At 35.6% G+C, this 11,629-nt stretch overlaps 2 protein-coding genes across 3 annotated transcripts; both read left to right on the top strand.

The window, feature by feature from the left end:
- Window positions 1-1,475: 1,475 nt before the first annotated feature.
- On the top strand, window positions 1,476-4,999 carry LOC108859250 (7-dehydrocholesterol reductase). The gene is made up of 13 exons (XM_018633137.2): window positions 1,476-1,637; window positions 2,034-2,256; window positions 2,349-2,404; window positions 2,475-2,577; window positions 2,676-2,741; window positions 3,111-3,224; window positions 3,335-3,461; window positions 3,605-3,705; window positions 3,995-4,120; window positions 4,204-4,268; window positions 4,332-4,413; window positions 4,513-4,595; window positions 4,692-4,999. Exons 1-13 carry the CDS (start codon window positions 1,552-1,554, stop codon window positions 4,756-4,758), a joined length of 1,299 nt encoding a protein of 432 aa, XP_018488639.1. The 5' UTR covers window positions 1,476-1,551; the 3' UTR covers window positions 4,759-4,999.
- A 1,071-nt stretch (window positions 5,000-6,070) lies between these two features.
- Window positions 6,071-7,902, top strand: LOC108857192 (scarecrow-like protein 3). 2 transcript variants are annotated; one of them, XM_018631143.2, is made up of 2 exons: window positions 6,071-6,249; window positions 6,399-7,902. In XM_018631143.2, exon 2 carries the CDS (start codon window positions 6,406-6,408, stop codon window positions 7,738-7,740), a length of 1,335 nt encoding a protein of 444 aa, XP_018486645.1. In that variant the 5' UTR covers window positions 6,071-6,249; window positions 6,399-6,405; the 3' UTR covers window positions 7,741-7,902. The 2 variants fall into 2 exon arrangements, with proteins under 2 accessions (XP_018486645.1, XP_018486644.1); XM_018631142.2 differs by having other exon boundaries at window positions 6,073-6,249; window positions 6,344-7,902.
- The last annotated feature ends 3,727 nt before the right edge of the window (window positions 7,903-11,629 follow it).

Genomic DNA, 11,629 nt, shown 5'->3' with positions numbered 1-11,629 from the left:
GCAGGAAAACACCTAGATAAATAATTATGACATGTCTACTAAAATTGATGACATGTCTTATAGATTAATATGATATGAAAAATTATATTTATGTTAATTTATATTTTTGGTAAACTTTTTGAAATATGGTAATAACTCATATATTACATTTATTATCAATTTATATATTTGGACTTTTAAAAAATATGGTAATAACTCATAAATCATCATTAAAATAAATATATTCAATTATGGCATTTCAAGTTTCGAAATATAATTTAAATTAAAAATATTTTAAAAATATATACATATTTTTTAGAAAATTATAACAATTAAATCATAAAATCAAATTAAATCGTAAAATCATTATTTTCTTATATATATCTACAGATTTTATAAATATTGTTTAATTTTAATTTTTGACAGTTATGCAATTTTACATATTTATTTAATATATTTAATTAAAATAAATAGATAGAAAAATCTACCTAAGATTATAATTTTAAATATATCCATGCACATTCTTAAATATAATTCAAGATAAACAAAATTGTTTTTATCTTAATTTTAGTGTTCAGTTAAATAAAATTTATATTAAAATATTAATAAGAAAAAAACAAAATTTATAATATTAATAAAAATTAAATATAATTTATATTTATCTATTAAAAATATTTTAAAAAACTGAACTTAGTAGATTTGGAAGCACAAAAGAGGGTTTAATTACCGATTGCACTAAATCCAAAGAAGAGCGTTGTTTGTATCAGATTAAGGTTTCTGCATTATTTAAGTTAAAACATTCTTTGGTCACGCGCCTAATGTTTTTAATCATACCAGCTAGACTTGTAAAAGATTGCAACTCAGATTGCAAAACCGTCACGCTTTCTCTGTCCGGTTCTCTGAATATAAATCTCATAATAGCCCAGAGATTCCATGTTTTTCTGTAAAAGCTATAGTACGATCATCTACTTCCTGAGAGAAACATGTAACTTCTTAACTAACTTGAGAATGCAAAAAAAAAAAAAAAAAAAAAAAAAAACTTGAGAATGCCTATGTTGATACACACAAATGAAAGTGTTAATTAACAAAAACATTTATACAACGCATAAGACTGTCTACTGGATAATTAAGAAGTAGTTCGGTCGCATGAGAAGAAGGGTATCTAACTTTCGACAACCAAACACAAAAAGAAGATCTGGGTTTAACCCTTTTATTTAGCAAAAAAAAAAACAAACCTGCAAACAAAAAAAGTCAGTCTGGAGAGACAAAAACTGGAATTAAAAAAAAACATGTGGAGAGCACGTGATACGTGGATTAGTTTAAACCGATCGATTGGTCTGGACCGAACCAAGAACCGATTGAATTTACTAGTCGCCGATCGGTTTGTAACTAAAAGTAAAAAACTGAATCGAAACCGGAAACCGCTCGGTTCGGTTTACAGGCACCCGCACAGAACAACCGAGTGGACCTGTGACTGTGAAGTTCATCGTTAACTTCGCAGAGTCGTTACGTTATGTCAATACAGATCAGACTCAAGTTTTTCTTTGGCAGAAAGAGAGAGAGAGAAAGAGTATGGCGGAGACTGTGCATTCTCCGATGGTGACTTACGCATCGATGCTATCGCTTCTCGCTTTATGTCCACCTTTCGTCATCCTCCTGTAAGCTCTCTTTCATTTTTCGTTGCTCTTTGCTCATCAGATCGGCTCGCACAGTATGTCATCCCCTTAGTTCATAGCTTAGATTAAATAAGAGAATGAATCTGGTGAATGTGTAACATACTGATACATTGTATGAGCTTCCTTGTTCTTTGACTGAGATTGTGAGTTTCTAAGTTAAGCAACAATAGTGGATTTGTTGGTCTATACAATTTTCTTTTGTTTGCTAATAAACTTATGGGGACCTGTGGCCATTATTATTATTATAATTTATTATTCAGATCTTTCATACTTCATTATTTTCCAGATATGGAGAGTTTGAGTTTGACTGCAGTAGACGTAATATTTACACCTATTTTTATTGAATTTTAGTTTCATTTTTTTCTTTTAATAATGCAGATGGTACACAATGGTTCATCAGGATGGTTCTGTTGTTCAGACCTCTGGCTTCTTGTGGGAGAATGGAGTTCAAGGGCTCATCGACATATGGCCTAGACCCACTGCCATCGCTTGGAAGATAATCTTTTGCTATGGAGCATTTGAGGCTGCTCTTCAGCTTCTTCTTCCTGGTCCAAGAGTTGAAGGCCCCGTTTCTCCAACGGGAAACCGACCTGTTTACAAGGTTCGACGGATGGCTCGACTTAAGTATCAGTTAGCCTTGTGTGTGTGTGTGATGGAATTTTGATGCAAATAAACAACTTATGTTCGTTGTAGGACAATGGTTTGGCTGCCTATTTTGTGACACTAGCCACCTATCTTGGTCTTTGGTGGTAAGCAATGTTTTTGAATGCTTTATGTTATGCTTTACGTATATGAGTTGAATTATCTTTTGCTATTAAGGTTCGGGATATTCAACCCTGCAATTGTCTACGATCACTTGGGTGAAATATTTTCGGCACTGATTTTCGGAAGCTTCATATTTTGTGTTCTGTTATACGTAAAAGTAAGTTGGTACGTTTCTACTTAGTGTCTACTAATGTAGACTATGTTTTTCTTTTTGTGTGTGTGTTTAAAACTTGTCTTTTTTTTGTCTTGTACAAGGGTCATGTTGCACCTTCATCAAGTGATTCTGGTTCATGTGGTAACCTGATTATCGACTTCTATTGGGTATGCTATTTCTGCTGATCATATTTTCGTTCTAAAAATTAAAGTTTGTATTTACTTTAAGGAACTCACGCCTTGCCAATGATAGCCATCTCGTGAATATCTTGCCTTTATACTAGACATTCAGAGGTAACGCTTTCTGAAAGTTCCAAAGTTAGTGGACCTGTAAACAAACACACTAGAATTTTTAGTGGTGGTATGATTATGGTTTTTAAATGTCAGAAGGTGAGGGAAAATAATAAAATATTCAATAGTTGTCATAACAATACATAGATAAGATCTTATTTCACTCTTCGCGTCCAGCTTATCATAACAAAATCCAATATGTGGCAAATCTTATTCCCAGTGTCTTCCTTGTGTTGTGGTTTGCAGGGCATGGAGTTGTACCCTCGAATTAGTAAGAACTTTGACATCAAGGTTTTTACTAATTGCAGATTTGGTATGATGTCATGGGCAGTTCTTGCCGTCACGTACTGCATTAAGCAGGTACATATCCACTTTGTTACGACATAACCTGGAGGTTTCTTTGAGTCCTTGTTTGATATAAAGGCCTAGTCTCTTCTAATATGTGGTCACTATACTTTTTCTTTTACCAGTATGAAATAAATGGGAGAGTATCTGAGTCAATGCTCTTGAACACCATTCTGATGCTGGTGTATGTCACGAAATTTTTCTGGTGGGAAGCTGGTTACTGGAACTCCATGGATATCGCACATGACCGAGGTATGCTTCTTTCTCACACAATATTAAAAATTGATTTGCTATTTGGCCATAATTTCTTTCTTTCCTTTTAAGTGGCTGATGTAGCAGCATATGACTCAAAATGAAGCTAACTTTTTTCATACTTTATTATTTGTGATTTTCAGCTGGCTTCTATATTTGCTGGGGTTGTCTAGTGTGGGTGCCTTCTATTTATACCTCTCCAGGCATGTACCTTGTGAACCATCCGGTCGAACTTGGAACTCAGGTGCAAAAGATGAACTTTTATAGCTGAATATAGAAAAGGGAAAGATACGTGAGAAATGCCCTTTGTCTGTTACAAATAAAAAAACCTAAAAGATAGCACTTTCAGTCAGGTTAGCTAAATGTGACAATCCCGGAAATTGCACTTTTAATTCTTGTAATTGAAATACTTGGTATACTATGGCTCATGATTATGTATTTCAGATATCAGTCTATGCAGTAGCTTAACAATTGTTGACATTTATGCCTATTCTTATCTCTTAAACTTCATAATCTCCTTCCTTGGTTTGCAGTTGGCAATATACATTCTGGTGGCGGGGATTCTTTGCATTTACATAAACTATGACTGCGATAGACAAAGGCAAGAGTTCAGGAGGACAAATGGGAAATGCTCGGTTTGGGGCAAAGCACCGTCAAAGGTGTGATCATAATAATAGAGACTCGAAATTCACGAGACATTTCGATGTGTAATAACAATTTTGGTTCTATCTATTTGTTGCAGATTGTGGCAACATATAAGACAACGGCTGGTGAAACTAAAACCAGTCTTCTCTTAACCTCTGGATGGTGAGTAGAGTGTATACTACTTTATGCTATTACATCAGATTAAATGGCTTTTGGATCGTGCAGGTGGGGATTGGCTCGACATTTCCATTATGTTCCTGAGATCTTAAGTTCTTTCTTCTGGACCGTACCAGCTCTATTTAGTAACGTAATTCCTTCTCCATCTCTTTGCTTCGTTTTATAAGCATTTGTTGCAAGAGACATATTTAACACATAATAAAATCTTTTCTGTTCTCGTTTGAACCAGTTCTTACCATACTTCTATGTCATATTCCTCACTATTCTTCTGTTTGATCGAGCCAAGAGAGACGATGACCGATGCCGATCAAAGTAAGCCAACAAACCTGAATGATTCTTTTCGTTATGATATACACGTTCTCTTTGTTCTTACTCTCGTTTTGTTACATTTTTTTCTTTGGTAAAAAGGTATGGGAAATATTGGAAGCTGTATTGCGAAAAAGTGCGATACAGGATTGTTCCTGGTATTTATTGATAGTCTGAGTTGTCTTCTCTGCTTTTGGTTCGTTCATTCAAACGTTACAATCATCCAAATATATATTTGTTTTGCTGATCTGTAAGCTACTCTTGAATTTCTAGCCATGGGTTTCTTCTCTAGATTATACATTTAAATTTAGCCTAAAGACTAAAGTTCATCAGTTTTAGTATTATTACTAGGTTAATGAGATTATGTATAGAAATGATTTAACATATTAATATTTATTTATGTTCATTTACGTATTATGTATATTATTTACTGTTCAGGGCAAGTACGAGACATGTAACCAATACAAACCAAATAACAGATAGTACTGTTCAGCCCTAGGCACATCCTGTACTATGATAAAGTTCACTCCACAAATCAAATTTAACCCTAAAAGAAGTTGACTCCACTAATTTAGGTTTCAATTTACTGTTTTAACTATTCCTCAGATCAAAGGTGTAAACAGTAAAATCATTTTCATTCTGTTCTAAAGAATCTTTGGTCAATGGTCTTTTGTTTAAAATGTGATTACGTAAAAGTAAAAACAAATAGAGTGAGATGAGAGAAAAAGACAGATGTGGGCATTCAAAAGAAGAGAAAAGGACAAATGAAAAGTTATAAAAAAGACAATGAACATTTAAAGAGACTGACAAATCCCACACCCAAGCCTCAAGCTCTCATCTCAAATTTATAAATTTTAGTTGTTTTCTAGCAATCCAACAAAAACAAAAGAGATGGTTTTTGTGTTATGTTTTTGTCTTTGTAAGGGCATGTTTGGCCGTTTCCACTTTTCTCTGAATCATATGTTACCAAAACAGCTTTTTCCGAGTAATTAATCATTTTTGTTATTGAAAAATAGTCATGATTCCAAATCCACCTCATGTCCAGACAAAGATTCATAAAAGTGGAGGTTCCAAAATGTGTAATGACAAATGCGTTACTCGAACTTCTTTTTTCATCCAAGTTTTTCTATTGTAATTTCTCTAAATCAGGAATCAGTAATTAGGAGATAAATAATCTAAGAATCACAATCTAACACAAAGAGGGAAATAAACTTGCTAAAATTTCAAGGAAAAAAAAAGTTTAAAGAAAACTACAGGCAAGGCTTCTTTTGTTGATTCTAGTCTATTCATGTAGTACTATAATTTAACAGTACTATGTGAAACACGGAGGCAGTATTGTTTAAAGATGGGTTTGAAATTTCGACCACTTTAAATAAATTCCTTAAAACGAAGGAAAGGACAGAACATAAAAGATTAGAAAAGACAACGAAGAAGGAAACAAAACCGACTCTCACGCATTGTCTGGTACGTAGAGCCAAAAGTAACAATACCTCTGTTTTAGTGTTTTCTAGTTTCAGTCCACACATACACACGCTATACTCACAAGATAACCACCAGAGACTTCTTCTTTGTTCTGGTGCTTACACATAGGCAGATAGATAGATAAAACCCAACCCAAGAACAAAAAAAAAAATCTCTCTTTCCATTGATGCAAATTCAAGTAAGTTTTTTTTTCCTTTTTTGGTTAGTTTTTTTCTGGTTATTGAATCTTTGATCATTGCTAATCTTTGTTACTTTACTGTTTGTTTATAAAGTTCAAATCTTTCCATTAAAAGGATTGAGCTTCTAATTCAAGATTCTTGCTTATAGCCATCAAATGGTGGCTACGTTTCAAGAAGATAAAGTAACATCCTCCGTAGCTTCATCACCACTTCAAGTCTTCTCAACCATGTCTCTCACAAGACCACCAACTCTCCTCCTCTCTTCTCCCTCTTCACCCTTCCAAGACCTCAAACCAGAGGAGCGTGGTCTCTTCTTGATCCACCTCTTGCTAACCTGCGCCAACCACGTGGCCTCAGGCAGTCTTCAAAACGCAAACGCGGCTCTCGACCAGCTCTCTCACCTCGTTTCCCCTGGCGGCGACACCATGCAGCGAGTAGCAGCTTACTTCACCGAAGCGCTCGCTAACAGAATCCTCAAGTCTTGGCCTGGTCTCTACAAGGCCCTTAACGCAACTCAGACGAGGACTAACAATGTCTCCGAGGAGGTTCATGTCAGGAGACTGTTCTTTGATATGTTCCCTATACTCAAAGTGTCTTACTTGCTCACTAACCGAGCTATACTCGAGGCAATGGAAGGAGAGAAGATGGTTCATGTGATTGATCTCCACGCTTCCGAGCCTGCTCAGTGGCTTGCTTTGATTCAAGCCTTTAACTCTAGGCCTGAAGGTCCACCTCATCTGAGAATCACTGGTGTTCATCGCCACAAGGAAGTGCTTGATCAGATGGCTCATAGGCTCATCGAGGAAGCAGAGAAACTCGATATCCCGTTTCAGTTTAATCCCGTTGTGAGTAGCTTGGACTGTTTAGACGTAGAGCAGCTACCTGTCAAGACAGGGGAGGCCTTAGCCGTCAGTTCTGTTCTTCAGCTGCATAACTTCTTGGCCTCTGATGTGAACAACAACAACAATGGACACAGCCTGAGTGGTGACTCGGCCTCATCTCTGCCTCTTTTTAATTCAGGAAAGATCGATAGTTTCCTGAATGCTATTTGGGGTTTGTCTCCAAAGGTCATGGTGGTCACCGAGCAAGACTCAGACCACAACGGCTCCACACTGATGGAGAGACTGTTGGAATCACTCTACACCTACGCAGCATTGTTCGACTGCTTGGAAACAAAAGTTCCAAGAACGTCTCAAGATAGGATCAAAGTGGAGAAGATGGTTTTTGGAGAGGAGATCAAGGACATCATAGCTTGTGAGGGGTCTGAGAGAAGAGAGAGACATGAGAAGCTTGAGAAATGGAGCCAGAGGTTTGATTTTGATGGTTTTGGGAATGTTCCTCTTAGCTATTTTGCGATGTTGCAGGCTAGGAGGTTGCTTCAAGGCTATGGTTTTGATGGGTATAGGATCAAAGAAGAGAGCGGGTGTGCAGTGATTTGCTGGCAAGACCGACCTCTTTACTCAGTATCAGCTTGGAGATGCAGGAAGTGAAAGAAGGTGAATGATACAAAATCACCTGTGTATTCTCTTTTGTTTATGAGCAGGGTCCCTTTCTTTTGTTATAAATAGGGACACAATCTTTAGTTGTTTTGTCCTTGTGGCTGTCTTGTTTATTTTTCCTATTTTGGCAAATGCTTTTTAACTGCCTCTGCATATAGTGCTACCTCTTTGAGTATTCAGCAGTTCTTTGGTTCATTTTGGTTCGAGACAGATTATACCAAAACCGGTGGGTGCAAGTTCTTCAGTCATGATTTCAGATCTCAAAACTGTTGCGAAAATTAAATTTGATTTCTCTCAGCATATGATTCTGCTGTTAGTGTATATCAAAAACTAATTTGGTGTATGTTTGGATAACAATGAGGACAAATGGCACTCTCCAGAAAATGTTTGATGTATATTATAATAATACGAAAAGAGAAGAGTTGTATTTACATATTATCTCATATCCAATGATTGATGTAACATTGGTTTTAGCTTCTAATTTTTTTTTGAAGTTTCTTACATAGGAATAGGCTTCCAAATTACAAAAAAAAAAAAAAAAATTATAAAAATTCTTAAAGAAATGTTTAGAGTCCATGAAATCTCAGATCAGGCACTGCTGACAAATGTATCAATGCCATGCACACGAGGTGTCAGCATCCTGGCATTCTGAGGTTTGGAGACATCAAGCGAAGACAAATCTTGTAGTTTTGCTTTCGGGTGCAACAAATAGATATATGTTTGGCTCTCAGAGGCGTGATGATTCATATCATCGTTCTCGTGGCAAACAGGCATACGTCACTGCACTATGTCCGCAACCGCAACTCATGAAACCAAACATGTTTCGGAGAATATATGAAATTGACAGCATAAGAAAACCAGGAAGATTGAATATATAGCGAACTTCATAAAAACCTAACATCATTGCATTTATGATGTGGATAATGTCATAATTTGATAGTAACGGCATCTAAACTAACAACAATACTTGATTAAGCAAAATTAATTGCTGTATACAGTAATAAGGTAAAAGTATAAACGTTCAAAAGTAAAACATTCAATTCAAAAGAAAAACTTGTCAGAGTCGAAGGCTTTTTTTTTCTTTTACAACGAAGGCTCTTAGTTTTGATTGATTTCTGTTATTTTTTTCACTGGAGTATTTGTTTTGATTATTTGGACGACAAAAAGTAAAAAACATATAAATATTTTATTGAAGTCCAAAATATTCTAATTAGATTAGAATTTAAGGAAAAGTAACACTTAACTAGAAAATATGAAATCCAAAACATAATTGAAACAACTTAAAATAGAACAATATGAATCATTGATAGTCTAAATAATAATGAACTGCTGGTTTCTGTGATCCCAGTAGAGATTCAGAATTTCGCCTTCTTGGAGATTTAATGAATTCTTCATGGTACTCCAACCATCTCCAAAATGGTATTTACCATTCTCAGTACATCTCAGGATAACTTTGTATTCATTGCCTTCAAGATAGTCGAGAATTTTCACTTCCTTACCTACTTGTAAATTCTCAGTTGTACCACCATTCATCATAGTGAGGAGGGCTTTAGTTTTTTTTTTCGGTAACTTCACATTGCGTAAAACATCAGTCTTTGATAGTTTTTTTGATATGATCATAGCAGGGTTTGGTGGATCTTCGAGAATCAACTTGTTCATCTTGTTGAATCTTTAAGAGAAAAACTGAAGATAGCTTATGAAAGTAGAAGAAAATATATTTGTTTACTTCTCTTTGTTTGTAGGCGCAGACATATATGTAACGGTTAACTTAAGAAGAATGGACAATATAAGAAAAGAAGAACTCTCCAACGAAATTGAAATAGCCCGTTGGATAAATAGAGAATTGTTCATCTCTAGTAAGTTTTCTGTTATTCCCAAATTGGAATGAGCCAAAAAAGACATTATAGTTTTGGAAGGAAGTCATGACTTGAAAAGTGGAGTTTCCATAAAGAAAAGGAAGAAGAAAGGAATACAAGACCAGAGGGATGAGATAAAGTTTGACTTTGATCTTTTATTAGTTTCTGAACTATCCGAGTGGATATGTAATCCAAACTTTTTGGTTATTTCGATTCTTTTCAGATATTTTGGATAATTATTACCTGCACTGAAATAGTATATCCGAACAATAATATATCCGACTATTCTTGAATATTTTCTGGATATTAAAATTAACATCAAACCATACCGAACCTAAACTAATCAAAAACTAGCTAACATGCTAGCTGGATCTTCTAGATTTCTATCCAAACTACCTCATACTTGAAATGTTCATGGCTAGTTTTTTCCATGTCTCTCGATGCTGTCAACCGCAATGATGCAGCTTCTATTTCAGAATACAACCGTAGATTAGATCAGCGGGGTGAGAGAAAGTTAGAGCCAAAGGAAACGAGCCCGTGCCTTACTATCATTTTACAGGTCTCGTGTTTATCTAATGAGACTTCTTAATAGATGATCGGTTAATTCTGGTTTATATTTCCAAATCCGGTTACAATAAATTCCAGGGCAGATCATTTCCTCGTTTTTTTGCTTTGATAATTTTGGAAGAATAAAAACAACGATTCAAAACAATGTTGTTAACTATACGAATCGTTCTTGAATTATTGATCTTGAGAGCGTTGGCTTAGTTTTTCGGCCTACGAAAACCAAACCTAACCAAACTATACTAAACCGAACGAAACTTGTGATGATAACATTGGCCTTACATACGGAACAATGATAAACCAAAACGGGAAAAGAAGTATGTATAATAATAGCATATGTACAGAGTCTAGAGATCTAGTTAAAAGTGCACAAAATCCATAAGTTAACAAAGTGACATTCTGCAACATCCCGATACCTTGCCAAAACTTTTGTTAAGAGGGATGAGCTTTCTCTACGGCTCGTTTGAGAAAAACCTAGGATTCTTTGCAGTTTTTTATAAATAGAACTGCAACTCTTTCTTTTTTTTTCCATCACAAACTTGCAGCAGAGATTTTCAGAGACTTGAAAACCCTAGTCTCTTCTCTTTTTCTCTCTCTCTCCTGGCGGCTCTCTCTCTCTCATCTCTCTGCGCACCTCTCTCTATCTCTCCTCCTCGCCTTTCGCTGTCTCTCCCTTCTCGCCGGCGCCCTGTGGTGGTGACCGGATCTCATATCTTTTGCCTCTTTTTTCCAGATCCAAATCTAATATAAGGTGAGGTGATCCGAACCCAGATCTCTTCTCATGCATGTATACTCCTTTATACTGAATCTAGGTTTGGTTAGACCCTGTTTGAGAGTTATGATGATAGATCATGATGTTTGTTAGGTTGGTAGATGAATGGATCATGTTGCATAAGAACCTTCACACTATTTAGAAATGACTACCTTGTGTTGATATGGATGATTATGATGACTGCTTGTGTGAATAGTTTCCTTGATTCCATATGATGATTGATGAATGAGATGTCAAATGGTATAAGTTGTTATGAATGAGAATCTGAAGTGTATTGTGTAAAACACCAATGTCGGGAGCTGTCTAGTGAATGAGCAAGAGTCTAATTGTAACTGATTGAGTTAAAGTGAATGAGAAATAAGGAGTACTTCCGTCTACTCTTGAGATCAGTAATTTGAATGGGCCCCAATCTTGCCAGTCCGAGTCTGACAATATCCTGGCTCATTATGAAGTAGCATTCCGGCTCTGACAGCATCCTGGCTCATTGTGAAGTAGCATTCAGTAACACTATGTAACACTACGTAGAGAGTTCATGGAAATATTATTTTATATCATAAAGTTGCTGGAAATATCAAACTTCAGATTTCTAATCTTAATTCAACCAAGTTTTTGACCCAAAAAAACTCAACCAAGTTTTTGAACTGTTGAGCGAATCAATGATAGATGATGCTTCTTTGCGCTCTCTCCA

Source organism: Raphanus sativus, chromosome 5 (genome assembly GCF_000801105.2).
Source record: "Raphanus sativus cultivar WK10039 chromosome 5, ASM80110v3, whole genome shotgun sequence".
Taxonomy (NCBI): domain Eukaryota; kingdom Viridiplantae; phylum Streptophyta; class Magnoliopsida; order Brassicales; family Brassicaceae; genus Raphanus; species Raphanus sativus.
The sequence above is the reverse complement of the archived record's forward strand: the minus strand, read 5'-3'. Positions and strand labels throughout refer to the sequence as shown.

Coding starts and splice junctions, on each gene's coding strand:
- LOC108857192 (XM_018631143.2), top strand. CDS start 6,406: ATGGTGGCTACGTTTCAAGAAGATAAAGTAACATCCTCCGTAGCTTCA.
- LOC108859250 (XM_018633137.2), top strand. CDS start 1,552: ATGGCGGAGACTGTGCATTCTCCGATGGTGACTTACGCATCGATGCTA. Junction 3,462..3,604: donor GGATATCGCACATGACCGAG/GTATGCTTCTTT, acceptor TGTGATTTTCAG/CTGGCTTCTATATTTGCTGG. Junction 4,121..4,203: donor GGGGCAAAGCACCGTCAAAG/GTGTGATCATAA, acceptor TATTTGTTGCAG/ATTGTGGCAACATATAAGAC.